The sequence below is a fragment of the Anopheles nili genome, chromosome 2 (genome assembly GCF_943737925.1).
Source record: "Anopheles nili chromosome 2, idAnoNiliSN_F5_01, whole genome shotgun sequence".
NCBI classification, from domain to species: Eukaryota; Metazoa; Arthropoda; class Insecta; order Diptera; family Culicidae; genus Anopheles; species Anopheles nili.
Window position 1 is genome coordinate 29,927,054 of NC_071291.1, and position 27,005 is coordinate 29,954,058.

General features: G+C 51.0%; 1 protein-coding gene across 1 annotated transcript; it reads left to right on the top strand.

Annotated features, from left to right (window-relative positions):
* Positions 1-6,226: 6,226 nt before the first annotated feature.
* Positions 6,227-26,609, top strand: LOC128730707 (thyroid transcription factor 1). The gene is made up of 6 exons (XM_053823784.1): positions 6,227-6,519; positions 7,191-7,432; positions 11,967-12,121; positions 15,525-15,620; positions 25,385-25,471; positions 25,822-26,609. The coding sequence occupies exons 1-6, from the start codon at positions 6,227-6,229 to the stop codon at positions 26,527-26,529; spliced, it is 1,581 nt and encodes a 526-aa protein (XP_053679759.1). The 3' UTR covers positions 26,530-26,609.
* The last annotated feature ends 396 nt before the right edge of the window (positions 26,610-27,005 follow it).

The following is a 27,005-nucleotide window of genomic DNA, read 5'->3' on the forward strand; positions in this document are numbered from 1 at the left end:
GGTTTTTTTTTACGCCCTCTCTGGCTGTTGTTGTTGTTGCTGTTGGTGGTTCTTTCAACCCTTACACGCCGGAAAGCCTTCCGGGCGAGGGCTGAAGTGCGCTAATCTTCAACTTTCAATCACCGAACCGTTTAGCGGTTATATCGTTGGTTTGTAGGGTAGGTTTTTTTTTGCCGTCCTGTTTGCTGCATGCTTTTGCAACGCTTTTTGTTAACGCCTTACCAACACCGCGAGCCGGTTTGCAACACTTTGAAAGAGGTGCGCTTTTCCCAAACCCATTTGGGAATATTCGAAAATGAATCGAATTGAAATAACTATCCTGTCAGGCGAATTTTGAGGTGTCTCAGCTGACTCGCGCCATTTTCTAACTGACCGGTGGTCCTGTTCTTCACCCCGTGTGACCACCCAAGTGGCCTATAATCACCAGCAGCCATCGCCTCGGTCCTCACTCGGTAGCTTTAGGGCGCTCTATCCCTCGAGACGGTGTCCTGAATAAACACAACACCTTTCGCCTGCGTCACCGTTGGAAATTGAAGGCACAACTCGAGATTGGAAAAGAATTTCACCTCATCGTCCTGGCCCCTCATCGGGTGGTTGCTTTCGAGAGAGAGAAAAAAGGGAATTCCCAGAAGAAATCCGGGAGGTCGTCATCAACCACTCTACTGGTCCACATGGCTCGCGGGAGCAAGAGAGTCCTAATTTTGGGAAAAAGCTTGAGATCTTGAAAGGATTTTATACTCCCCGTCTTATGTACCTTTCTGTTCCCCATCGAGCCCTTATCCCTTTACAGTTCATGACGGAGTAGATTGCGCGATCCGAACGCACGCAATGTGGATAGGTAAAAGCTCACGCTCATCACCAATTTCCCAAGGTCAAAATCGTTGGTCCTTTAGACAGCACGCTGTACGGCTTTAAAGCGAGATCACCCAGCAGCCGCAGGATCATCCAACACTGGCTTACCGCGAGGGCGCGATCAAGGAGCCCTGAAGGACACTGAAGGATGTCAAGCGGCGAGTCGAGAACTGTTCAGTCAGCCAAAGGGCACAGTCAGCGATCCTCATCACACCCTCCCAGCCACGCCAGTGGAAATGCGTCCGGATCGTTTACGACCTGGCGCGCTTGAAACGCCCTCGAGCAGTCGAGCTCACCAGACAGGCATGTAGAGCCAAGTGCAGAGGTCGGTGGGCTTCCGCGTACCAGCCTGCAAGTTCACAGTGTTCCGGAATCGGTGCTCTACATCTCAGCTGTTGGCGCTACATGCGCTCGTGTGCGTGATTACGATTTGAAATCAAGATATTTTTCATTCGGCCTCATCGACGGGTGAAGTGTCCTTCTTCCAAAAAAAAAATCTCCCAACAACGGTGTGTGTGTGTAAACCCGCCACCGGTAAGTCCTCTTCCGGGTTCGCTTTTCAACAGCGCCTCTAACCTGTTCCACGTCACTCGAACCGTCCTGAGGATCATTACGCGCCCTTCCGATGGCACTCGTGTCCTGGCCCTGGCTGTCCATGCGGGGAAAGGAGCTTCCGGCCAGCGGTGCTCGCCTTTGTCCTTCGCGAGTGCGTTTTGACTGGCCGATTGGTGCGCCACAAGGACACACGTCGGAAGTGGCCATCGAGGACGCGCTGGAGAGGGCATTAATCGAATCGAGCTGCATTCGTTGGGGTTAGGATGCAGGTGTTTTTGGATTTTAAACACACAAAAAAACACACACTTGGTTTACTTATCGAACCGGAAAGGAATACGAAACACTGACACCGTTTGAGGTTAGAAGTTTAACGCCATTCCGCTCTGATAGCATTTGATGCAAAAATCCCGCAAAACCATCTGCATGCACGCCAAATAACGTCTCACATTTTGCAGTGTCCTTGTCAAGGAAGTGCTTGTGTTTCGCTCGAACCGTTCGCCTAACACCCGGGCGAAAGAGTGTTCATTAGCTTCGAGAGAAAATAAAAAAAACTTCAACCCAAACTAAACAAACACACCCAACAAAAAAAGGACCAAAGCTCCAGCACCCCTTGACGTCTGCATTGCGTTTGGCACTCGATTTTGGATAGTTTTTATTTACAACCCTCTCTCTCTCTCTCCGTTTGGAGGGGGGTCGAGCTCGAGGAAGCGAGCGAGCTTGAGGTTGTGTGTTTTCCTTTTTCTAAACTTTCCCCAGCGGTCAGTTCCGGTGCGGTGCGGTTTTCAGGAGCGATGCAAAGCGTAAGCATCGTCAAAAACGGCGAGAAGCAAACGGAAGAGGACGAACAAGGATCGAGAGAAGAAGAAGAAGAAGAAGAAAAAAGGCAACGATGGTGCGGTAATAAAATCAAAAGCACCAGAAACAACAAGCTTCCAAGCATCGGTGTGGAGGGGTCTTGCGGCTGCATCAGCAAGTAGTGGTAAAATCAACTACGCCAGATTCAGCATTCGAGCGGCATTAAAGTGGCCACTCCAAAGTTCGCTAGACCGCGCTCAAGCGTACTTTATTGACACCTAGTTTTCGTACCGTATCTATGAGCCGTTGCTGGCTGGCTGGCTGCCTTTTTAGCCTGGAAGGGCCGCCTGGTCGGTATCCTGCCTACCAGTACCAACCAGTATTCTGCACAAGCACTACTGGCACCAATACTACCGCCAACAGGCACTGGTGGTGTTCCCTTTTTTTTTCTTTTCTTTTTTGCTAATACTGCATCCTTGCCGGTTGCTCCCGCGCAGGTTCTCCTGCCAGCGTGCCCTTTCATCACCCGAACTATCGTCCATCATTATTAAGGACATTTGCGCTTCGCTTCGCTCCCACTCATCACTTCGTCCCTCATCACGCCCATGTGCGTGTGTGTGGGTGTGTGCTTCCGATTGTGGCGTCTCGCTTTCGCGTCCGCACATCCTCCGGGCAGCAGTTTGTTTTTATTTCATTAAGCGCTGAGCTTGTTCGTCCTGGTCAGGATTCCTGGCCATGGGTTGGGAGCGAAAAAAAATTGGACCGCAACTATCGCGTCGGAACTCGGCGTCGTGCGTTTTGTTCGTTATGTGTGGCTCCTTCGGGGTCCGTTTCTGGAGGAGGAAGTTAGCTTTTTTTTTTGCTTGCAAGAGAGATGGTAAATTTTAGTTTGCCATTCCGGCGAAACAAGGTAATCTTGCTTGTTCGTTCAAGCTGGCAGGTTTTGTTGCGACAGGAAAGTGGCACAAAATTTTGTGGAAAATTAGTTTTGAGCCATCGCAAAGAAGCGTTCCTCCCTGCGCAAGCTCCTTGAAAGGACAGTAACCGAGAAAGCACATGCCTCGGCTTATTGCTTCGGCTTTAATGTTTTAATAAATCCAGTTCTACACGGGCCCCCGCCATTCGTTCCGCGGCACCCACACGACCCACAGCCCATTTGATGAACATTTAATTGTGATTCCATCACATCCGGCTCACGTCCGCCTCACCCAGCGGAACGGAACATGCCAGCGCCGCAACCATGCCAACGGTAATTTTCTTCGCGGAAAGATCTTCCAACGCCAGCGCCAAACAACGCCCGAGTCACAATGGGGCGCACCCTTTGCGCCTTTGTTCTTGCATTCCGCCGTGCTTCGGTGAGGAAAAAAAACCCTCCTCCTTGCTATTGATTTAGCGTCCTTCACGTCAGTGTTCCCTTTTGTTCCCTTTAACCGTGGTGCGCTTTCTCATGCTCGTCCTTACCGGGGCGCGACGTGGAGTGACAGAGCGCGAGCATTCCCTGCGGTCCTGACGCGCGACTGCTCGCGTAAGCAAATCCCGCATCCTGGGCCTGGATGGAATCGGAACGTGCGATGGAAATTCTCGCCCCAAGTCCTGATTGTGTGTGTGTGTGTGTGGGGGGGGGGGGTGGATTGGAAAGAAGAAGAAGAGAAAAAAAGCGACAAAACTACCCGTAAGCCCCCGCTCGCCCACGTGCGTTTTGTTGCTGCGCGAGTACGCGATTATGTGTGTGCGTGTGTTTGCGTGTTTTGTGCGCGTGAATGAAAAAGACGAGAGCTTCTGAAAAACAGCATCACGGCGTGCGGCAGCGACATTGCAGGGAAAGAAAGCGCACATAGAATCCCCGCGAAGGGAAGGAAACACATGAAGCAGCAACAAAAAATAAACGAATACGACACACCACATCCGCTGGCCTCAACAAAGCGTCCATTGCTGTTTCCCGGCTTTTTCCCGGCGGCGGTAAGGGAGAGCTTACCGAGGCGGAAACGCAAAACTATACGCGATTGACGACCGAAAAGTGCGTCCAACAATGGTGCGCAAGCGAGCACGCGAAACCCCTGCCAGAATCGCTCTCGTCCTTAAGCGCGAGAGAGGGAGAGAGAGAGAGCGAGAGCGAGCGAAAGAGTGAGAGAGTGAGCGAACGAAAGCGCGCACGAGTGAGGGCGATGCGAGAACGAGCAAAAACGCCGAACAAACGACCGTGGCGGTGTGGAAACAGCGCTCAGAGGAAAAACACAATATAACAATTTTCGGTTGGGTTTCATCAAAAGGACACGCCTTTCGAGTGTCCTGATAAGGGCACTCGAAAACCAATCGCACGGCGATGATGGGAACGCACGGAGAATGGAACGACTCACTCGTGCCTCTCACTTTGCGAGCGCTCACGGGCTCGATTGGCTCGCTGTGGGCGTGGCTAAAACGGGAGCTCCCGTGCGAGGCTGGTAAAACACGCTCGCGTGCTCTCTCTCTCTCTCTCGCTCGCGCACACGCGCATTCTCTCGGGAGAGTGTGCGTTGCGCAACCAAGCGAAAGGGAGGCGCGAAGCAATGGCGAATTGTGGGGATTGCGATTGTCACTCGAGCGTATGCGCGGGCGCACCGTAAGCATGCGCGAAAGCGAGCAAGCACGAGAGCGCGAGAGCACGAGTGGCTCTCTCTCTCTCTTTCTCTCTCTTGCACACGCACCCAGACCGAACGATGCTGGCGTACGCGTTTGGGTTTTGGGCACCGAAACGGCCACGGTTCGCGCTCCGGGCGCACAGTACTAGGTAGACCTCTTAAACCGCTTGACGGACACGTTTTCTCGTGCGTCTCGAGTGGTTTGGCCTGCGTTTGCTGCGCGCTGTACCGGGTTTTATCTCTCGTTCGCTTCCGAAATTTTTTTTTGTTCGTCACTTCTACTGCGCCCCGTCGTCGTGTGTTCGTCGTTGTGTTTGTCGCTCTGCTCCACTGGCTGGTATCCTTTGCGCTGCGGTGGTGGGCTTTCAGGCCCGGCGCTTTCGACCTGTTTTTCGCAGTGGCCGATTTTCCGCGTAGTGCACCGTCGAGGGCGCTTGTTGTTGCGTTAAACACCGCCAGCGGGTGTCCGAGTGTGTCCGAGAGAAGAGAGAGAGAGGCAAAAAAAAAGGTGACCCCTACACACGCGCGCGTGCGAAAACGTCGGTGAAACGCAGTGCTTAAAGGATACGAAGCGCAAATAAGGCTACCACCCTTCAGCGGTTGGGTGCGATTGATCGAACGGGCGTGAAAGTGAGGTGCTGCTGGGCGTCGGTAGGGAAGCGAAAGAATTCTTCTGATTTCATGCAGTTTGGTTTAAAGTTGAGAGGAGAGAAAAAAAAAAACACCCAACAAAACGCAACACCGCCGTGTGTGCGAATTGTGTGCGATATAGTGCGTTGCGTTTGTAGTGATTGATTCGTTTGGCAAGCAATTTAAAGCAGAAATAAGCATCCCAGTAGCCATCGGTGAGTGTTTTTCCGGTTAATATAGACGCAACACATCGAAACTTTGCTTTTGCGTGACGCAAACGAGACAATCTGTTTGACAGACTGAGGCGAAGGGTATGTTTAAGCAAAAGAATAAACCAGAACCAATCGTCGTGTGCTGGTTGCCGTTGTACACATTTACGGGTCCTTGTTATCTACCGCTCAGTGTGGATTAAATGTCGAGCTAATCGAACGAACTGATTGACAACTGTTCCGAGACGCGGTTTGTTTGGCTCTTCGCCCTTGAGTAGTGTGGCTCTAAATTGCTCTAAGAGCTCTAAGTGAATAAGATTTAAAAAAAACAAAGCATAAATCTGAGGTCCCCACGCGAGTGATGAACCAATAGTTCCAAACAGTGCATCCTTGCGGCATCATATCCTTCCACTTTCGGCCCATGTGCCACCGTGCGCCGTAGGGTGACCAAAAGACGAGTGACCCCAACCCCACCCTCTACACCCTGGTGCGTGCCGGCTGCACCCTCCACCCCCACGTTCTCCTACTCCTTCGTACGGCCGGCGCTGAGAAGCGAAACCCGGGTACATGTCCACCACGCTATCGAGTGTCTCTGGAGTGTATCCAGACGATTCCGAGCAAGAGCATGGACTGTTACCGGATCTGAATGGTGTCGATCTGGTTATGAGCCTGTCGCCCAAGGCGCCGAACCACCACCACCACCACCATCACCATCTGACCAGCTTGCAGCATCTGCAGAATTTGCAGCACAACTCGGCCCTGCACAGCCACTCGACGCCGTTCAGCGTCACCGACATACTCAGCCCGATCGAGGAGTACCGCAAGCTGGAACTGACCGCGAATCCGCCCTCTCCGTATAGGTAGGTAGATCGTTGGGTGGATTACCCAAAAGGATGGGAAGACTTTGTTGGAAGAGCGCTATGAGCTGTTAAAGTTGGCAATGGAAAAAGCCAGTCCTTTGTGAAGGTTATGTCCAGGGATATTCAGTGTAGATAGACACTAAGGTCAAAGTTGTTCTAGTTTTTCGTTGCTTGAGAATTATGAGTTTCATTTTCTAATCGAATAGCTTAGATGATGTTGTATTTGCATCATTTTCGCATTATTTTTAAGCTACATCTGTTGCTTCTGGTAAACGTGCTTCTTATAAGAATGTGAAAATTAATATCAGCCTCTCCATTTTATGTACAAAACTCTAAAGACAACTAAGGATAGATTTACTTTCCATAATTTCACAGCCATGCTATCACTCTTTCGTAAAAACGTGGTAACCATTCCAAAAATAATCAGATTTGTGTCAATTTTGATGAACGTGCTTGCGGCAAGATCCTTTAGCTGTTCTTCCACGACACAAAAAAACCGCAGAGCAAATGGTTAGATATATTTTCAGACGTCTGCTACATTTAGACAACGCATAAAGCTGTGTAGCTCAAACAATTGCGAGGACCCCCAACTCTCTTATTAACTTCCTCACTAGCCACGACCGCGGAATAAACTCATTCATTCTCGCCCTTCTTCGAACATCTCCTTCCAGCGGCGGAAGCAGCGTCAACTCACCGAGCGCCCTTGGGCCAAACACGACCACCGGAAGCACGACGACCGGCAGCAGCAGTATGGCAAACCCGTACGCAATGGGTCCGCTCTATCACAGCCCCGGTGTCCAGAGCTACTGTGCGCCGACGGACAACCTGTCGCTGGCCGGACATTACACCGACATGCGCAACTCAGCCGCCGCCGGTTGGTACGGTTCCACCGCCAGCGATCCGCGTTTTGCGAGTAAGTTTCCAAGGGTCACTTTGCAGGTGTTCTGACGCGTGGACAGGACGATAACCCGTTTAGGGGATCCATCAAACTATTCGCAGCTTCATTCGCACATTTCTCTCCGTCGGGAGTAACGTACAAAAAATGGATTGACCCCAAAAAAAAGGGACGCAAACGTGGCGTAACAGCTCGCGGGAGCAACCGCATCAGCAGCAGCAATATGTGCAACTTTAGCTGCGGTTTAACCACCAGAGCATGCTTTGGTGTTGGATTCCCAATGGAGGGAAATGAAACGGCTAAGGTGGAGGTTTTTTGTTGACAGAACGGTACCCCGAACGGGCCCTTTCGCTTGCCCAAGTGCACCGTTTGGTGCGGCGCAAGGGCAAACATTGTGACCAACACTGTTTGCTGTCGGTGCGGTGGTGAGATTGGTGAGCAAAAATCGCCAGAAAAACACACATACACATCCACACACACACGCAAGCGCGGAGGGAATGGGCAATGAACAAAACAGGCCGGGCTGCATAACCGGCGTGGATGCATTTCGGTGCAGTTAGTGAAATGTTTGCGAAATTGCGCGTCCCCCCGGCGTGTGTGTGTGTGTGTTTGGGTGGGTCGAAAGAGGAAGGGGGAAGGGGAGGTGGGTGATCATGATCGTTTCTATCGGTCGAATGGCAAACACGCTCTGCGCGAAAAGAGAAGGAAAAAAACAACAACCAATCCATGGTAGAGGGCCATGGAACAGGGTGAACCATATCGCACAGGGTGGCCTACTGCGTTTGCTGCTTTTAAGTGCACGAGAGCAGGATGCTGCCGTCCAGCTTTAGTGCAGAGCAAACATGGCCGCCTTACGGACGGGTGTATGTGTGTGTGTGTGTGCTTTTTTGCGTTATTTCACATTAAGGAGCGTTGCTTGTACTTGCGCCCATCTGCGTCCGTTTCGCTGTTTGCAGATGTTTGTTGATCACACTAATCGCAGGGTGCGATCGTAGCAAACCTGGAACCATTTCGCAGCTTTACAGCGTCACGTAACCGATGGGCAAAGGGCACGCAAGGGTTGATTCCGAGCGCTTAAAAGTTACTATCTGCTTCATGAGGCGTGCTTCGAAGCACCCTGTGCTGTTCGCTCGGTTAAAAGCAACAAAAATTTTGTGATGCTACCACGGCCATAAAACGGTTGTAAAGTTGTTGTGCAATTTCATTCCTTCCACGCCCATTCATGGGCACCCCAAAAAACCTTCCAAGCACCCTGTGTGGCTGTTAATTTGACGATTGGTTCATTGAAACCAGTGATAAATGCCTCGAACGCGTCAACCGACACCGGGATAATTTCCTTACAAAGGGGATGGTCTAATACGCACAGACACAAATAAAAATACCAACCACACACACGCACACCAAGTCAGACACCCTCTTCCGCTGGCCCGGGGGGGCGGAAAGGCACCTTGTGCAGTCAAATTACCGAATTACCCATCTCGGAGGGTCCACTAGGGCCAATCAGAACGAAACCCTGGCTACGTCGGGTCATTCGATCCCTCACCCCACACCGATCCAGCCGATCCAGCCGAGACGGCAGAGGAGGCAATATTTTGACAACCAATTTGCCGCACAATTACGTTGGGGGCACCGGGGGGAGGACGAGGCGACGGGGCGACGAAGGGTGCGAAAGGGACCCGTTTCCCGTTCGTTGCCGGGCCGAGGCGGGCTGGAAATTAGATTTTCGGGCTTAGAATAGTAATTATTGGGTTCAACCGCAGCACAATGGGGGCCCCCTGGATGGGTGATTGTTCCCCCTGTGTTTTTTTTATTGTGAGCATGCCGGCAGGTTCCGTGATGGGTTGATAAGTGCTTGGAGCAAGCGTGCAAGGTGCAAAATGTGTGCCCAAACAAGTAGCTCGGAGAAAAGGCGTCTTTTTGACTGCCTTTAAGCCACGTCAAAATTTGCTGACATCACGAATGCTTCACGGAGCTTCCAGAACCTTATCAACCCATCGCCAGAACCAAACAGCACCGAAAAAGGGATCCGTTTCCGAACAGGAGACGTAGGGGCCGGGCTATTTCACGCGTTGTTTCACGCCACAGGAAAGCGATCCTGCCGGTGCGATGTATGGCGCCGATATCGCGAGGGTGAGCGCAAGGATACTCGGGGTTTCGGGCGGAAGTGATCAATTTCCCGAGCCACCGGAGGCTATTTACAAGTCGCGTTTACTACGCTTCTCACCGCCACAGAAACTGTGTCCCCGGGGGTGCTGCGGGTGGCAAGGAAAACTCAGCGACCAACAGGGCGGGATTTTTCCTCCCCTTGCAAGCGCGTCACACACAGACCCGTTTCGCTGTAACGAGGGCAGTTTTGATTGCCGGAATGAAATTATGCGTGTACGAGAGGATCGGAGCCTTTGATTTGCGGGAAAAGCACCTCGCCATTTCCCTCGTCCGGGCCAACGGAAAATCCAACCAACCGGCTGGGAGAAGCGAAAAAAAATGGAAACAATAAATTTTCGATTAAGTGCAACCGGTTTCAAGTGGCTGGCCCGGCTGCCGGTTGCGGTTCGGCGCAGAAAAATACCAACCGGATGAGGGTCCGGAACCCGTGATGGCACCCGTATTCCCGTATGCGGTCGGGGTTGCAAATTGGTCAAACGACACAAAACCCTCGCCGACCGATCCGATGGGTTTCCCTCCGGAATAGGAAGGATATCATCGGTTCATGTTTGGTTTTACCCCGGGAAGAACACAACAAAAAAAAACAGGCGTCCTTTCTCGCAGCATCGTTGGCAAAAACAATCCAATTCCAGTGCAGGCGAGATGGATTTGACCATCAGCAAATGGGAAGTTCCGAGGATTTGCGTGGGCTTATGGGGGTCGCTATTTTTTTCTGTTGTGCTGTCCTTTCCGTGCTCGCAGAATATGTCCTTCCTGATCGGAAAATCGTTGGTCAATTGGCGGAAGATCTATACGGCCGCGTCCGGCGAGATCCAGAGTGCCGAATGATGGCCACGTGAACGGCACGGAACGAGATTACGTGTGTCGAAGGACGACAAACACGGGCGATATGTTGAAGCGAAAGAATCCTTGCGCCCCAGAGACGACCAAGGTAAGCGGATTGTCCAGTAAGATAGTCCACCTGGCCGGGGCGGGTTTGGGAGGTTTAAGCACGTGCGCATTATTGCCTAGCGCCCAGAGAAGGATTTGCGGACGGAAATTGGAAAACCGATAGCGCCTTCAAAAGGATGCAAAAGGGTTCAATCGCACACCCAAAAAAAAAACAATCCGTATCAGGTTTTGAAGTTGTGGCTTTTCTTTCGCTACGAATCGCATTCGATTCTCGACCGTGTCCTGTCCTGCGGTGCGAACCTGACCGATCGTTGACGAACGCCAGGACTCGCGTTCACGAACCCAGGACCATCCTGGGACGGCTTCGAGTGCGGACAAAAGGAATTGATGACGGAATTAATCGCCAAACCCGTGGACTCGTGGCGATGGTGACGTTGAAATTGGAGAGTTTTATTGCCTCGCAGCGAAAGTGTTGATGGGTCCTGTTGACGCGGCCGGGGTTTCGTCCTTTTACCCGACACGAAACGATCCGTCCAATTTGGTGGCCCTTTCTCTTGAGATTCGTATCCGATTACGCGAAGGATGCACGCCCTCTCCTGAACCTGAGCTGGGCCAATCCACCGCCATTAGGAAGTCAAATTTTTGGGCTAATTTCCCTCCCCTGGGATGGGAGAAAACACACATACACGCCCCGTGTGTAACCTGAGCCGGGAAAGAAAGGGATTTTGTGCCGATGAAAGCCGCATCTCGTTTGTTCTGTTTTCTACTTTCTTGGTGCTTCGTGGCGAATAAATCCGGTACCGTCAGCCTGTGGAACATGTGTGGATGTGTGCGTGTGTGTGTGTGTGTTTGGGGTTGGTTTTCTCTTCCGGAAACAATGCCAGTTTGGTGGAATATTTGCGGTGCCTGCGGAGACGCTACCAGGCGGGCGGACTACTTAAGCGAACGCATTTAAGTGGCACACTTAAGCTTCGGTTTATGTGCGTGTATGTGGAAAATTGGGAAACAAAAAACAAACCCATCCAGGACCCGGGAAAAGGGAAGAAATTTCCCGCCTTTTCCCGCCACTTGTGCCCTTCCGTCGTCCCAGCCGATAGTTTTGGGTCGGTAATTTGAGAATGTGTTACAAAAGGCTTATTAAGAAAAGTGCGTCCGAGTGCGTGTGTGTGTGTGCTGGATCCCATTTCCTTCTTCTCCACCACACCTCCTTCGCGGTTTGTGGCTAACCGAAACTTCGAATGGCAGCCATCGCGAGCAGAAATTGCGAGCTTCCAGTTTCTGAGCCACCCTGTACCTTTGAGACTCCGTCAACACACACACATACGCACACGCGCATATCACAACTGGACGCTTCTTATGCAATCGCTTCGATGACGCTGCACACTCGCTGCAAGCGCAAAAGTTCAACCTCCCGCTTGCAATCCGTCGGCTCCTTGCTCGATCTCGATCGCAAAAATCTCACGCGCATTTGCATTTCTGCTTACTCTCGTTTCAGTATCGCGACTGATGGGTGGTTCGGCCGGCGGTACGATGGGCCACGCGATGTCCAACATGGGCAGTCTGGCCGCGTGCAGCGTTTCCGACAGCAAACCGATGCAGTTTCCGCTTGCGCAACGTCGAAAGCGACGCGTGCTGTTCACGCAGGCTCAGGTGAGTGCCGATTGGTGGTGACCTTCATCGCGGATGATTTCCTGCCAGGAATGGTGTCTTCTGTCTCGCTCTTCACCTCGATCGTACCGCTCGATCGTTGTTTGTGCAACCGGCGATGATGCGGCGGGGATGAGCTGATTATGAAACCAAGCAACCAAGCAACCACCCTGTGTCGACGCCATTTTGCTCGCAATCCAACGAAGCAGGGAGGTGGCACGAGGCCGCTTCCGGTAGGCGCACGTGTGGGGTGGAAGAGTAGCCAAACAACAACGCGACCAGAAATAAGCGACGAACGTGTCCGCGAGTATGGCGAGACAATTCGCATTCGAAAACCTTTCCACACGACATTCTCTGCTAGGTCTACTAGACACACGAGCGCGCGCCCGCGCGCGCGCGTGTTAGTGTTGTTGGGCCTCCCTTTCGCTCTGCCCTTTACCCTTCTGCCGGCCTTTTCCCGCAAGGGTCCTGAGACTCCCCGTCGGCATTGTCGCAGCATCCCAGGGCCAGGGCTACTGCTCTTTCCTATATTAGTTTGCTGATGAAACTTGGCATTTCATTTGAAGTGCTTTGTAAATAGATATTCCTGGTGAACTTTCCTACCTCCCTCCCTCCCCACCCGTCGCCACCCCCACCAACCCTTTCTCTCTCTCTCTCTCTCTCTCTCTCTCCTGCCGTCTCTCGTTGCTGCCGAACACATTGTGTTTATATAAAGAGGCGGATTCTTGGACCCGGCGCAGGGTTCTACGCGTCGGGACGCGGATGTGCACGATTTCCCGATTTTATGGCCGGTTTGGTGAAGGAAAGGGAGTGGTGAGGAAGCGCGGAAGAGAGGGAGTGTGTACCAGCTCCCCGTCTTACACAAACATGCGCTCGCAGACAGTCAAATATTTTACTTGGGGCCAGTTCTGCATTTCTATTTTATTTTATTCATTTCTCTCTCTTTCTTTTTTTTCTGTTTTGGTGAGCACAAGTTGCAAGAATGACCCGGCCGGGGAAGTTTCACCCCCCAAAACTCACCCCGTTTTTGGGGGTGATGTTTTTCTTTTTTTGCTGCCAACTCGCAATGGTGTGAGTGCTTCCGGTTCTGCGATTATGGCAGAGCTGCCGTGTTTGCGCTCGCTCGAGAATTTTGTAATAATAATCCCATTTCGCACTGTGACCGCACGGGAGTGAAGTTTTCCCCGTTGTTTGACTTTTGTCACGATTAAGCTGGAGTGGTTTTGCACCGTGAACGCTTGAAAGGTCGCTGGGGAGTTCTGGCGCAAAAAAAGGCAGACGCGTGATTAAATCATTTCAACCCCCAGTCATACAGCACGGGCAATAACGCGCGCAAATGAAAATCAACAGAAAGCAGGCCATTTTCTCTTACATAAAAAACAAACCCCCTTCTCCTTCTCATAAAGCTGGCGGCTTTCAAGGTCGAAGATGATCACGATCCAAGCACTCCAGCCGAGAGACGTGCCGTCCGACAAGCTTTCAACAACTGTCAACAGCTCCTTGGCCGGTTGGAAGGAGAAATAATAATAAAACAAAACCAAACACACACACACATCAGGGTGTTTTGATTTGCGTTCGTCTCGCAAGCTCCAGCATTCGGGGGAAGGAGTTCGAAAATAATTTACCAACCGCCGATATTAGCCGCGCCCGTGCTACCGCATTTTGGGCTGTTCGGTGCTGGGGCGAACGCTCGTGGTTCAATATTTGCCTCAGTTTTAATTTTAAGTGGATGTCACCGAAAGTACGCCACCGAACAAAACCCACAGTGGCCCGGCTCGTGTACACATCCATTTTCGAGAAACCCCGCGCAGATCAACTTGTCACAAAGTCTGCGCTGGTTGGTTTTTTTTTCTTCTCCGGCCCGGGCCGTGGTTTTCTTGGGCTTGTTTCCTTTTATTTTCCACTATTTATCCGCCGGCGCTCGGTTGCCGGCCGTTTGCGATCGATCTGTCAATATTTTGCCACTTGATTCAACCCCTCCCAGCGCTCTGGTCAGGTTCGTACTTCGTCCGTTCATTCACTCCCTCGCACCTGCTTGGACGTTTGGGGTGGTCGGTGGGTGGGTGGCTGGATTAGGAAAAACTCACCCGGCGCAAAGTCCTTTCCCGGACCTTGAATGGCGTTTTCCGACGGTCCGCAACTCCACCGGTTGGTAACGTTTAAATATTTGATTAACTTTCTCACCGAGCCCGGGGTTCGTCGCTTGGTGACGAAGTCTCCCACATCCCGGAGCCGGTTATTTGCGTTTGCTCCGTCCTCCCCCCCTTAATGGTACCGGGAAAATGCGTGCCTGTGTGCGGGTTTCGCGTTGCAAAACCCCGGGCACGATTAACCCCTCGTAGCCACCCTCAAATACGGAAACAATCAGGTCGATTAAAAAAGGGGACTCGTGGATGCTGCCTTGCTGGGGGCGGCGATTGACGGCGCAGGTGGAAAGGGATTATCATAACTTTGTCCTTTCGAGCAGGCCGCCAGTACCGGTCGAACATTGTTTGACGTGCCAAACGTCCCTGTCGGTCCCGCGGGGGCCTGTTGTTTGTCGATACTTTTATGCATGTTTCATGTTTCGTTCCGACCGGTGCCTTCCGAAAAGGGCAAATATTTGATCGGCGCTGATGAACACTTTTACCGGAGCCCGGGATAGGCCCCGTTTTCGCCGGGCTCGGAGAAGAGTCCTGCGCTGTTGTGTTTACTTTTCGGGTGTTTTTTTCGGGCTCCCTCTCTCTCTTTCTCTCTCATTCACACACACACACACGCACGGAAAAATGCAATCCAAAGATGAAACCTTGATTCACGGGCTGAAGAAGGTCAAGTGACGGGATTACGGCCTGCTGCGATGTTGGAGCTCGCTGTGAGCGAAGTAAATGTAATCGAATGACATTAAGTAATGGTGCGTTTGCATCAGGACCTGTTGTGAACGAAAGATGGTGGGGATGCTGCAGAAATACTGCTGTGTAATGATTTTAGCGGTGGGCTGGGATTACATGAGATCGAAAATTGCAAACGGATTTAAATCGATGTCAAGTAAAGAAATGCATTCAACCTGCCGGGGGAGAAAAGGAGCAACATTTTTTGTTTGTTGGTTGTGGATCATAAATTTGATGACCCAGTGGAGCCATTGAATGGAGAAGGATGTATTCACGTAACTGTTTTGTAACGGATTTACCAATACGACAAGGATGATGAATATGAAGGCATTGTTTAAAAGCTGTGTCTACAAATGCAGTCAATCGAATGGTTAACTAAAAGTCACCGGATTGCAGGGAAAAACGAGCCTTAAATTAAAAACAAACGAGCACCAAGAGAACAATTTTTCAAGCAAATGCTAAGAAAAACGCATTTACATCGTATCCTTTAAATATCGATTTGAATAACAAACTTGTCGCTTCTTTCTTCTCATTTTCAGGTGTACGAGCTGGAACGGAGATTCAAGCAGCAGAAGTATCTCTCCGCCCCGGAACGCGAACACCTAGCCAGCTTAATACATCTGACCCCGACCCAGGTATGTCCCAGCGGCATGTTCCGATTTTGCTCTCTTGGAAAGTACCAAGCGAGCAAACAAACAAAAAAAAAAGAAATACTAAATGGCCCAAACCAAACAAAACCGATCACAGTAGACCGTGCGTACGTGTCCACGTGTGCGTGTGTGTGCGAGCGCGAATAAATGCACGCGTGTTTTTCTCCATCAAAACCCCGCGTTCACACTTATCACAATAAACGCGCGGGCGATAAATAAATAAATTCGCGCCCGCCGATTCGAAACGCGTGTCATCGGCAGTGCCGCTGACATTGTGCAGCCCTTCACAACAAGAACGAGAGGGAGAGAAAGAGAGAGAACGAGAGAGAGTGGGTCAATAGAGTGTCATTTATTTTTCCACGCTCGTGCCACGCTCTCGGCACCCAACGGGGACGTTGAAGCTGACAGTTATCCTCACCGGTGGCAGATATCCTGCCGAATGCGAGTAATCGACCGTGCGATTATGACAACCGCGCGCGCTCCTGCCGGTGACAGTTTGTTTGGTCGGTCGGTTAATCGATTCTAATCGCTTCCTGCCGCTGGCACGCATGTTTGCGTACGGCCGGAAGTGCCCAAAACGCGTGGGCAAACAACAGCACCCGCTCGTGGCGTACGTCCGGTGGTTCGCTGGAGTGGTCCACAAGGAACGAGGGCGTGAAAAGTCGTTCCGAATCAACGGCCGCGGAGGGGTTGGTAGGGGTGGGCGTGTGCCAAATGGCAGCTACCGGAAACAATGCGAACGAGAAAGGGATAATTATTAAAATCGCTTTCCCGCGTGGGCCAATTTGAGATGCTGCTGCTGGGTGTATGTGAATTGTGATCCTTCGGGCCGGGTTGCCGATATCCTTGTAACCAATACGATGACCATTGACAAACGGCACAGCTGCTGGATTGGGGTTTCATAACCGGAAAATGAGTGGGTTCCTTTTCGCGCTAAAATCAAGCTGCCATTGAGGTTTTGTGGTAGCTTCTGGTAGCAATAATAGGACATCCCCCGAGGTGATTGGGTTGATCAGGCGCGAAAATCCTTTCTCCCAGCGGAGTTTCCCTCAAAAAATCACCGCGGGGTGTCGCTCGAGGGGGCGGAAATATGCTGTGTGTGTTTTTTATTCTCTTCCACCTAGGGTTTGGCAACAAAATAACAACACAATTAATCAGATTACTAGATGTGAATCGACGAAAGCGCGCCTGGATCCCTTAAAGAGGGTATGGGATGAGCGTGAAGGCAGAATAAGAAGAAAAAAAACCTTAAGCCACCCTTCGAGCTCTCCTGCGATGCGCCATTCGATTGTGTTTGCTTTTTGCACGCACCATCAAGACGCGTCTAAGGGCAGGCTTTTTTTTGGTGTGTTGCTAGCCTGTTGGTCCTTATAATTGCCGGATTTTCTTTTCCCACTTGCGTACATTGTGCAACAGCAGAACACCGGCACATCGGGCACCCATGCTGAGAGGTGGTTAGAAAGAAAGGAGAGAAAGAAAATGCACCCAAAAAAAAACCCTCCACGAAGGACATGGTGTATTTGCCAACGATAATTTCCTACAATAACTCAAATCACGGACAAATACGGGGATGTAAAGGAGTATCAATGAACCCAAGGGGGCTGAAAAGAAGCGAAACAAAAACTCACACTGAACCGATAAGACGATTTCGCGTTGCTGTTCGCTAGTGAAAGGTAAAAAAAAGGCATTTGTAAAGGATTATGGCACCTGAGGGCCACAATTGACAGCAGCCAGCAGCAGCAGTTCGCACTCGACACTCCATTCACAGGCGGATGATAATCGTCGGATCGAAGTTACAACTTTTCGTCCGCTTTTGTGATGGGGGCTCAACGCTAGCAAAAATAAAAGCTTCTCTCGATGACGCAGGCAGCTCACCACGTTCGAACAACAGCTTTGATCGCACAAATTCGCACGCACCGGGATTCGGATAATGCTGCGATCGAGTAGCCTTGCGAGTATCATTGAGAGGGATATAGTTTTAATAAAGAGAAAAAGCTGCACGAACACACACGCACACATACGAGCTTGTGCACTAGTACGCAATGCAGCAAAAGGATGCATGAGTGGTGACTGGGGCTTAATTTTCATCTCGTTTTTTCGGGGATTCCTGTTTTTTGCACGGCGCATCTCGGCTTCCTTTGTTTTGTTGCCTGTGCTGTGCTCCAATTTAAGCGAAATTCGCACACTCCCGCAACCATGCATGCAGCTCTCTCTTTATGCACACACACACACGCGACCTCTAGTGGGTGCTTCCCTCTCTCCCCATTTCCATTCCCCGCTTTCTGACGATGTCACTTTTGATTAACGGTTCAAGTGACACTTCGTTTTAGAAATTCAATTTGACAAACGAGACTGTCAATTGAAATCGAAGCAACCGTACGTGCGTGGGTCTGGCCCAGGGGGCGAGGATGTTGGGCGTGGTGGGTGGGTGGATACGGGCCAACCCACCAAACTGTCATCGCTCTCGTTCGCATCTCTTCCGTTCTCGCTTCCTGCCACGTCACGATGCTCTGTCCGGAAGCAATCACCCGGACCCAGAGGCAAGAGTCTCTGGATGGGGAATTTGCAGCTCTTACGTACATTTTGGGAGCCAGGTTGGGTGGCCCGCCCGATGACACACGACACTGTCCACCCCCCCAAAACGGGTGGAGCAAAAAAAAAGGACAAACTATTCCAACAAAGCGCTGAAAATCCGGAACGACGTGAACGTTGGGGATTTGGGTTTCGGAGCATCCCTTGTACGGGCCACGGAGCTCGTGTACGGTTTGTGATACAAAAAAAAAGATCACCAGAAAACAAACATGGCCGTCATCGGACACGTTCGGTCGTCGCACTTGCCATACCCCGCGGGAGCCGAAAGGACCGGTTCCGAGTGCCGGAAATGGACGGCATTTCGAAGAGGGGCCTTGATAGTCTCGCTCCGAAAACACTGCACCAGAAGTGACGCCCACTTTGGGAGTGGTTTTTCAACTTGTTGGGTGCTTTTTCCTCGCCCGGTTTAGTCGGGCGGGGTGTTAATTTCGTTTTCACCGTTTCGAGGCGTTTTGGCGTCAAATTTTGCGACCAGTTTCACTGGGAAAACTGTTCGTTATTTCACTATTTTTTTTCTCCACCACACCAATGCAGTCGAAAGCTAATATGGGGAGCTTGTTGGGTTTAGGTTGATCAAAATGAGTCCATTGTGGGAAATTTGATTAAATAATGCTTCAAAACAGATATATTCTGCTGCAACAGTGCTGCATGGGTAATGGATAGATGGTTATGTACAGCTTTGATCCATAGCATAAAATGGAATCTTCTTAACGTATACAAATTGCGAATTATTATTAGTGCGAACAGTTCGTCATTTCTCTCGTCAACGCCTGCATTCTTTTCGTCCCGAACGTGACTCTTGGCTTCAAATGCCTTCTCGCTACAATCAGGTACCACCGATGGCTTTGGGCTAAGAAAAGGTCAACAAAAATAAAAACAAACGGGAACGCTTGCAAATCGTACTTCCCGAATGGGATTTTCCCCAGCCTGCTTTGCTCTCTCTCTCTCTCTCTCTCACGCGCGCGCACAAGTGTCAAAAGTCATCGCGCTTCGCCACCGGATGCTGGGCAAGGCTTTGGGCAGGACTTCCTGGGAAACACCCGCACAAACACCAGCAGTAGAAAGTGCGGTTCGGATTAGCGAGCGCGTAAACAAGCAAAACACTGGCGGAGCAGATTTGTTCCTGCTGTCACAATAAACAACACAGCCTCCAGAAGGCGTGTAATGGCAACAAAATGACGTCCCAAATGGGATGTCAAAATCAAGCCACTGAGCCGAAGAAAACCTCCTTTAGAACGCCGTACCAAAACCTCAGTTCCGAATATCATCACATTTTTATGCGAATCGAAGATGATAGGTTTTACTAGCGGTTGTTTACCCACCAAATGGCTCCATCGCTTCACGGATTTAGTGCGTGTGACCAGCCTGGGATCCCATTTGCGTCTCGTTAAGGCAAAACAACGGCGCAATTCTCAACCATCAATGGGCTGTTTGCGAAGTCAGGATCAGCACAGCATCCCTCCGCATGTTTGACGAGCTTCTCGGTACACAATCCCCCCGAATGCATCGATTATCCAGCCCCCTTCTGTGAGTCTCACCGAAGGGGTCGATTTTGTGTTTCGCTTCCGGGCTTCGAGCGTACGCCAATACGGTGCCGCTCCGGTGGCATAAAAATCGCACGTAGGTACCGTCTGGCCACTTCTAGCACGCTAGCCAATGGCTCCGACGGAAATGGCTTCCGAAAAGTGGTGCAGGGAAAATGGGGCGAAATAATAATAAAAAAAACGAGCGAAAACAACAAGAAAACAAATTTACGTTCCCCCCCTTATCACGCCACAGCATGCAATCGTTGCGCAGCCAAACCGGAGACATTTTATTTGCGTGCGGTTTATCGATCGTACAGGCAGATGTTGGCAGATTTTGCCGGGACACCGAACCACAAGGAATGCAAGGCTCTCGCCCCCTTTACGGGATCAGCCAGGGCGAACGACGAAATCAGGACGAATCGAACGCTAAGCCGCCGGTGGAGTGGTTTGAATGCGGTTCAAGTGCTTTTGCTTCTTATTTTTCCCCGGGCATTGCGTTTCTACTCTTCTTTTTTTTTCTTCTTTTGGGTTGCGTATATTGCTTGCTGTATTTTTTTTTTCTTTTTTTGCACTCGCTCCCTCCCGCTCACACTTTCGCCGTTCGGGGGTAACTGCGCATTCGCTCCTATTGGTTTCGCAACAAACACACACACACACACACACGTGCGCTTCCATGGCCTCTCGAGCCGTCAAGGTTCAGTCCTGGCGGTGCTTGACGCACATTCGGGGCCTTCACTTAAACATCTGGTAATCGTGACCCTACGGATTTAGGCCCGGCAATATGTGTTCGCGCCCGCGTGGGGAAGTGTATGTTGTTTTCCTTTCTTTTTTTTTTCGTTAATAATTTTATTTTCCATTCCACTTTTCCTTCGCCCGTTCGCCCTTTGGCTCAACCACCGATCGCACATATTTAGCGCAAAACCCCTGCCCAAGGTGAGCGCCGTCGAGGTGGAAAGGTAACGTTAAATACAATACAATCGCCGCATGATGATGGGATGGTTTTTCTCGAAGTGTGACGGCAAAAGCTGGGTACCAGTGATTGGAAGTGGAAAGGAGCGAAAGAGAGAGTGAGCGAGAGTTAGCAAAAAAAAAAGGAAGAACAGAAAGGAGCACCGGTGAAGGGGCGAAGGAGCAAACAAATGCAGCCCCGAAGACCGGTAGACATCGTTCCGGCGCGCGGTGGTTTATGCCGACGGGAAAAATTTGCCGACCGAGATGGATGTAAATATGCGATTTGAATGGAAAAATCCCGCACGTAATGATGCGTGTTTGCGAATATGTTTTAGCTGCTGATGGTGGAATCGATTTTTTATTGCTGACGAGGATGGAAATCAATTGTGATAGGCTGGTGCGTGTAAAAGAAGCATGGCGCCCCGTTTTGTGGTGCGCTGTCAATAAAACACTTATCGGGAAAACAGACAAACAATTGGGAAAAGTGAGGAAACATTCAAATTAGATCGACTGAGTAATAGCAAACATTGTGCACGTATGAAGGCTGCATTAATGTTACGTTTCCGTACGTGCCTGCTAATGCTTTCCTATCGGTTAAAATTTATGTTAAGACCCTTCCCGATATCATTTTCACTTTATCATTGGATTACTGATCCATGATTTGAGTGATTGGCTATCACCAGTAAATTGGTTTGTAAAAAAACATTTATTGGACCCACTTTTCTACATTTCAGTGTGTGGAGAAATTTAGAGAATTTGAAAAACTTCCTGATGCTCATTGATAACTTAATTAAGAAATAGCCAGATGCCACATTTGAAATGTGTTTGAATAGTTATTGCACTCGCGAAATGCAAATAATTCGTCACAGTCCCATTAGAATAAATGAGACATGAACTATTTTAACTGCGTTGATACATTTTTTGGGGTATAAGAAATTCCCTACCAACCTGCAACCTGGTCGGGAAATTCCAATGTTTTGGCAACTCACCAAAATGCTCCTTTCCACAACGCCCTAGAACCAAATATTATTCCAACTCCCACAATCCCAACATACATTGGAGGACATCCTTTTTGGCGTTGGATCCTTCTCGCCACCATCGCTATCGGTGATGGATTAAACGGCCCGGTTTCCGGTGCGGAAAAACCCACCTTCACCCCCAGTACCAAGGCGCTGCTGACGGCGATCCGGAACATCCGGATGCCGAATGATTATCGCATTTTAATGTGTTTCTATCGTCCCACTTTGCAGCAACTTACCTAAACCCTTCCATCCGATAGGGGAAAGGTTCTATTCGTTTCTATGCGTTATGCTTCATGCCTTCGCGATCGCTGTTTTTGCAACAAGCCTAACAAGCCCTCCCACGCGGCCACAGGAATCCCACACACACACACATCCCATCATCCCGGATGGGTGCAAGCGAAGGGACGGTTTGTTAAACATAACTACCTCCTTAATCCCGAGCGGCAGGTACACCCACTGCAAGGGATTCCCCGGGGTAAACTTCCGGCGGCCGGTTGACTTACGTTCACGACCGAGGTTAGTGAGGTTAGACGCATCGTTTCCCACGCGGCTCACGGTGGTCAATTAACAAGTGCGTTCGATGGTTCTGGTCGAGCTAAAGACCCAAAATCGATCATCACCATCGAGCCGGGCGTTATCAGACCGGACGAGATCAGCTAGGGCACGTTTTGCGCCGGTGAATTTCCCACTCAACCGAATCGAGAGCCCGGGAGGAATCGTTTTGCGGTTCGTCGCTTTATCTTTATCTCTGGTTGGCGGAAAAATCGGCAACCCCGGTTTTTGCGGTTGCGCTTGCATGCATTTTTTATCCATTTAATCTCTCCGCCATCTCCGCCACACGGCGTAACGCATCACGAAGCTAATAATGTGAAAAATTACGGCCCCATCCGGGTGGCACAATGGCCACCGTTAATTAAGCTCCGGCTCGTCGCCATTAGGCTGCGATAAATGAAGCGCATGTTAACAAATCCTTTTTTAATCACATTATTACATTCATCACCGCCCGGTAGCGGTGGAAGCGATTTCAATTAGGAAAATGGGAAAATGGGCTTGTCCTGGGGGGAGATAATTCAGCCTGTTTGGATTCCCCATTCGCGAATGAAAACGCACCGGTGGAGTGAATGCACCAGGCGCATCCTTTTTTATTTTTTTGAATGAGCGCCCGATCCAATTAGAAAACGATCGAAACAAAGCCACAACCGTTACACCGTTGTATCCTTGAAAGTGGCGCCCCCCGGGATGGGTGGTTATAATTTTTTTTTCTTTCTCTCTCTCTCTCTCTCTCTCGTTAATATCCTTTCCATCGGCGAAAAGGCTCGATTTCAGTGCAATAATACGCCCACGGGCCACGCCACCACGGCGAGGTCTCCTTCATGCTCCAATAATTCCGTCCTTACACTGGCTTGGGGTCTCGCGAATGTGTATGTGTAGTGTTTGCTTCATTCAAGTGGAACCCCCCTTACCCACCCCCTCCTGACCCCTCCCCCCTCGGGTGTCCTCCCATCGCCTGGTGGTCCTGGCGCTGCTGCTTGATTACGCTACTAATTGCACCACGAGAAAGCTGCTGATGAGATAATATTACACTCATCCTCGTTGAAAGCTCCACTCTGCGCGTTCCCGTGCACACGTGTGTGTATGTGTGTGTGTGTGGTCCTCGTTCGTTTCGAGATGGATTGAATTGAAGACGTTGTTTGCATAAAGCAACCGTCAGCACTCGTGGAGTTTTTTTGTGTGTGTTGCCCTGGCTCCTTACGCGCACTCCTTTACCCTCAGCCACGCTGTGTGAAATTAGATACTAGCAGCGAGTGCTCTCACTCTCTCTCTCTCTCGCTTTCCTGCTCTTAAAAGGGACAAAAACCTACCACGGCTTTCACGGTGTAGCGGGTTGATTTGGCTCCATAATTAAAAAGCCCACGAAAGTGGCCGCCCATGCCACGGGTTGGCGTTAAATGCGGCCCGAACCCCGTGCAACATGTCTCCCGCGGTGCATCCCGCTGCAACGGGCCACTCGAGTGTTGCATAATAACCGCCCTCTAGGTGGTTTCTCGCGCGCCATCCCAGCCACCCATTTTCCCAATTTCCACCACCATCGGTCGGGCGCGTGTTCAATGGCTTAAATGGAAAAGAAAAACTCCGCCACCACCGCAAGGGTCGAAAACGGCGGCTTGGGTCCGAGGTCTCGGAAAAGGCGTCTCGGCCAAACGCATGGGTCCTTTTTTCAGTTACGTGTATGTGTGGCGTAAGTTTTTTTTTTGCTTGCTTGTTTGTTTGACCAAGGAGAATACGGAATGAATGTTTGCCAACGAACGCTACTTTCGTAGTGCCGTCGGAAGGATCGCCGTGCTCGATCGAGCCGCTTTTCACGCGACGACGCTGGTGTGTGTGTGTGTGTGTGTGTGTGTGTGTGTGTGTGTGTGTGTGTCCGGGGAAAGTCTAGTTTCACACCCCGCGGTCGTTGTGAAACGTTTCGCTTTTTGTTTTGAGTGGCGTTTCATTATCGAATGCAACACAAATGCAGTTGCACCACACTTCATTAGCAGCTGGTGTGAGAGCCGGAAAAAAAAACTGCTAATGATGCATTTCCTTTCCAGCGGATGGAAAGTTTGCTAAATTTCGTGCTCCGAGGACTGCGAATGAGCCATTTGGCGGGTGAAGCTGGTTCTATTTATGCAGCTATCGTTTCACAAAATGCTTGCCGCTTAATAAGCCTCCGTGGGACAATTATATGTTTTCAAGATATTTTTGTTACACCTCGTGGGAGCTGCTTGGTCTATTATTTTCGAACCGCAAGCACGACATAGTAGTTTAGCCTTCGTCTCAAGAGGAAGCCAGCATTATGTCTGTTGCAGAAAAAGAAAAGCCCCCACCGGCGTGGAAAAAAACTAAATCGCAATAAAATAAAAGAGCCCTCACCCGTAAAGGAGCCACCAAGCTTAATCTGGGTGACGGAAGCTGGCGGGCTCGGGACCACGCGAAGCACAAAACTGCATCACTTATTTCGGCGTCTTTAACACCAAGGACCCTCTTAGCGCTGAAACCGGGCGGCCTCACTCATGAGCAATTTCGCCCATGGCACATCGCACCAACGTGTGGCCCGCCCGGCTTTCGTCATCAAAGCCTCCTCTGTTGGTGAGCCCTTTCTGTTGGGGCAACGCAGGGTTAGGTATAAAAATTAACAGAGCAACAGCGCTACCGTTTCCATCACTGGAAGCACGCCCTTTGAAGGGCCCATCCGGTCGTACGTTCGGGGGCACGTTCGCATCAAACGTGGGCTCCTTCCGGCCACGTTGCGGGCACCGTCGTGGTCCTCATTTGGACCCAAGCAAAAAGGGCGACGACACGCCACTTCTGACGGTTCGGCGAGCATACGCCTACTTGGAGTGGCTTGGATGGTTTATTTTTTTTTGTCGTCTCTCTCCAAGATGCCGTAGTTGTCATGATGACGGTCGTACGCCAAATGGGAACCTTTTTCCATGAGCTTTAACATTGAGACGAGCTGGTGCAACAACAACAAAAAAACGCACTTCCAACAGTGGCCTTTCTTCCAAACGTCTCGCTGGCGCCATTTTGTACCCCCCCCCCCCCACTGTAACCCATTCGTCGATCACCCCTACATTGAGATGTCGCACGTTCTTTTTTTTCGTTTCTCCACGCGCAGGTCAAGATCTGGTTCCAGAACCACCGGTACAAGTGTAAACGGCAGGCGAAGGAAAAAGCGATGGCCGAACAGAACCAGCACAATCAGGTTAGTAATCGGTCCCAGCACCAGGCGCATTCCAGCGCTGCCGTTGCTGCTGCTGCTGCTGCTGCTGCTGCTGCCGCAGTTGCTTCGATGACGGTTTTGCCGGAACCGAGCACCACACCGACGGAGCTACAACACGAACAACACCACCAACAGCAACACCACTACCAGCAACACCTTCAGCAGCAACAGCAGCAGCAGCAGCAACAACAACAACAGCAGCAGCTCAGCGAACCAGAGCTCGGTTGCGGGATGACCTCAATGCTGGTGGGTGTGGTGCCCCCGCTGCTAGGTGGACCCCCACCCCCGGCAACCCTTCGCCCGACTAATGCGCGGTTTGTTTTTCATCCCAGTCAGCCAGCTCACCACGACGTGTGGCCGTACCAGTACTAGTGAAGGACGGCAAACCCTGTTCGGGTGGCTCGGGCGGCACCAATGGCGGTGGGGGTGGTGGAGGTGGTGGCAGCAGCAGCAGCAGCAACAGCAGTAGTGCAGCAGCAGCTGCGGCCGCCGCTGCCGCAGCCGCTGCCGTCCAGCAACAGCAACAGCAGCAGCAGCAGCAGCAACAGCAGCAGCATCAACAGCACCAGCAGCAGCAACACGGTCAGCATCCGTCCCAGCACGGGCAGCATCCGGGGCAGCACCATCAGCAACAGCAGCAACACTCACACCAACAGCAAACGGCCGTAGGTGGAGGTGGTGGTGCTGGCGGAAGCTCGTCCAATGGCAGCGGTAGTTCGTCTACGGGCAGTGCGGCTAGTGGTGGTGGAGCGCCAGGATCGGCAGCAAGCAGCAATGGAACGAGTGGGGCGGCCAGCGGAGGCAGTATCGTCCTGTTGGGGGATTCGAACGCACACTCACCGGATACGGCCACGGCGGCGCTGCTGTCGTCGTACAATGGAGCTGCAACACATCCTCATCAGATGCTGCAGCAACCCTGCAACAACGCGCTGATGTCGAATAGTTTGGCGATGGCGTATCGCAATCAGAACAACTTTATGGCCAACAGCCACCAGCAGCAGTGTGGCGGGTACCTGCCGCTACAGACACGCGCTTGGTAATATTAGTGGGCCCGGTTCCGCTCGGTGCCGTCGGTGGCGTGAGGTGCGCTTTTCCGGTTGTTTTTCTTTTCCTCCGCATTTTCGGTTGTTTTTTTTTTGTTTTTCACGAGTCCGAGTGGAGACTTTTGTGGTTTTTGTGCTTTACTTTATTGTCCCTTTTCCCACTCACACCACGGCCTGCACCACGGCCTGCTTAGAGGCGAATGCGAATGCTTTGTTTTTCTGCACAGTAGGGTGCAAAAAAACAGCGACACTTTCGCAGCACGCCTACATCGATAGTGAGCGTCCCTTTAAATAGCGCCGAGGTGTGGTTTCCATTTTCCTTCAATTCTATCAAGTTGATTCAAGCAATTTTTAAAGAATTTACTGTCCTTACTCCTCTGCTCTACCTTTCACTCTCCATCCCCTCACCATTCCTTTCACGTATTTTTCACGCATAATCAAAAAACACGCACCGGAACTGGGGCTTGACTTCG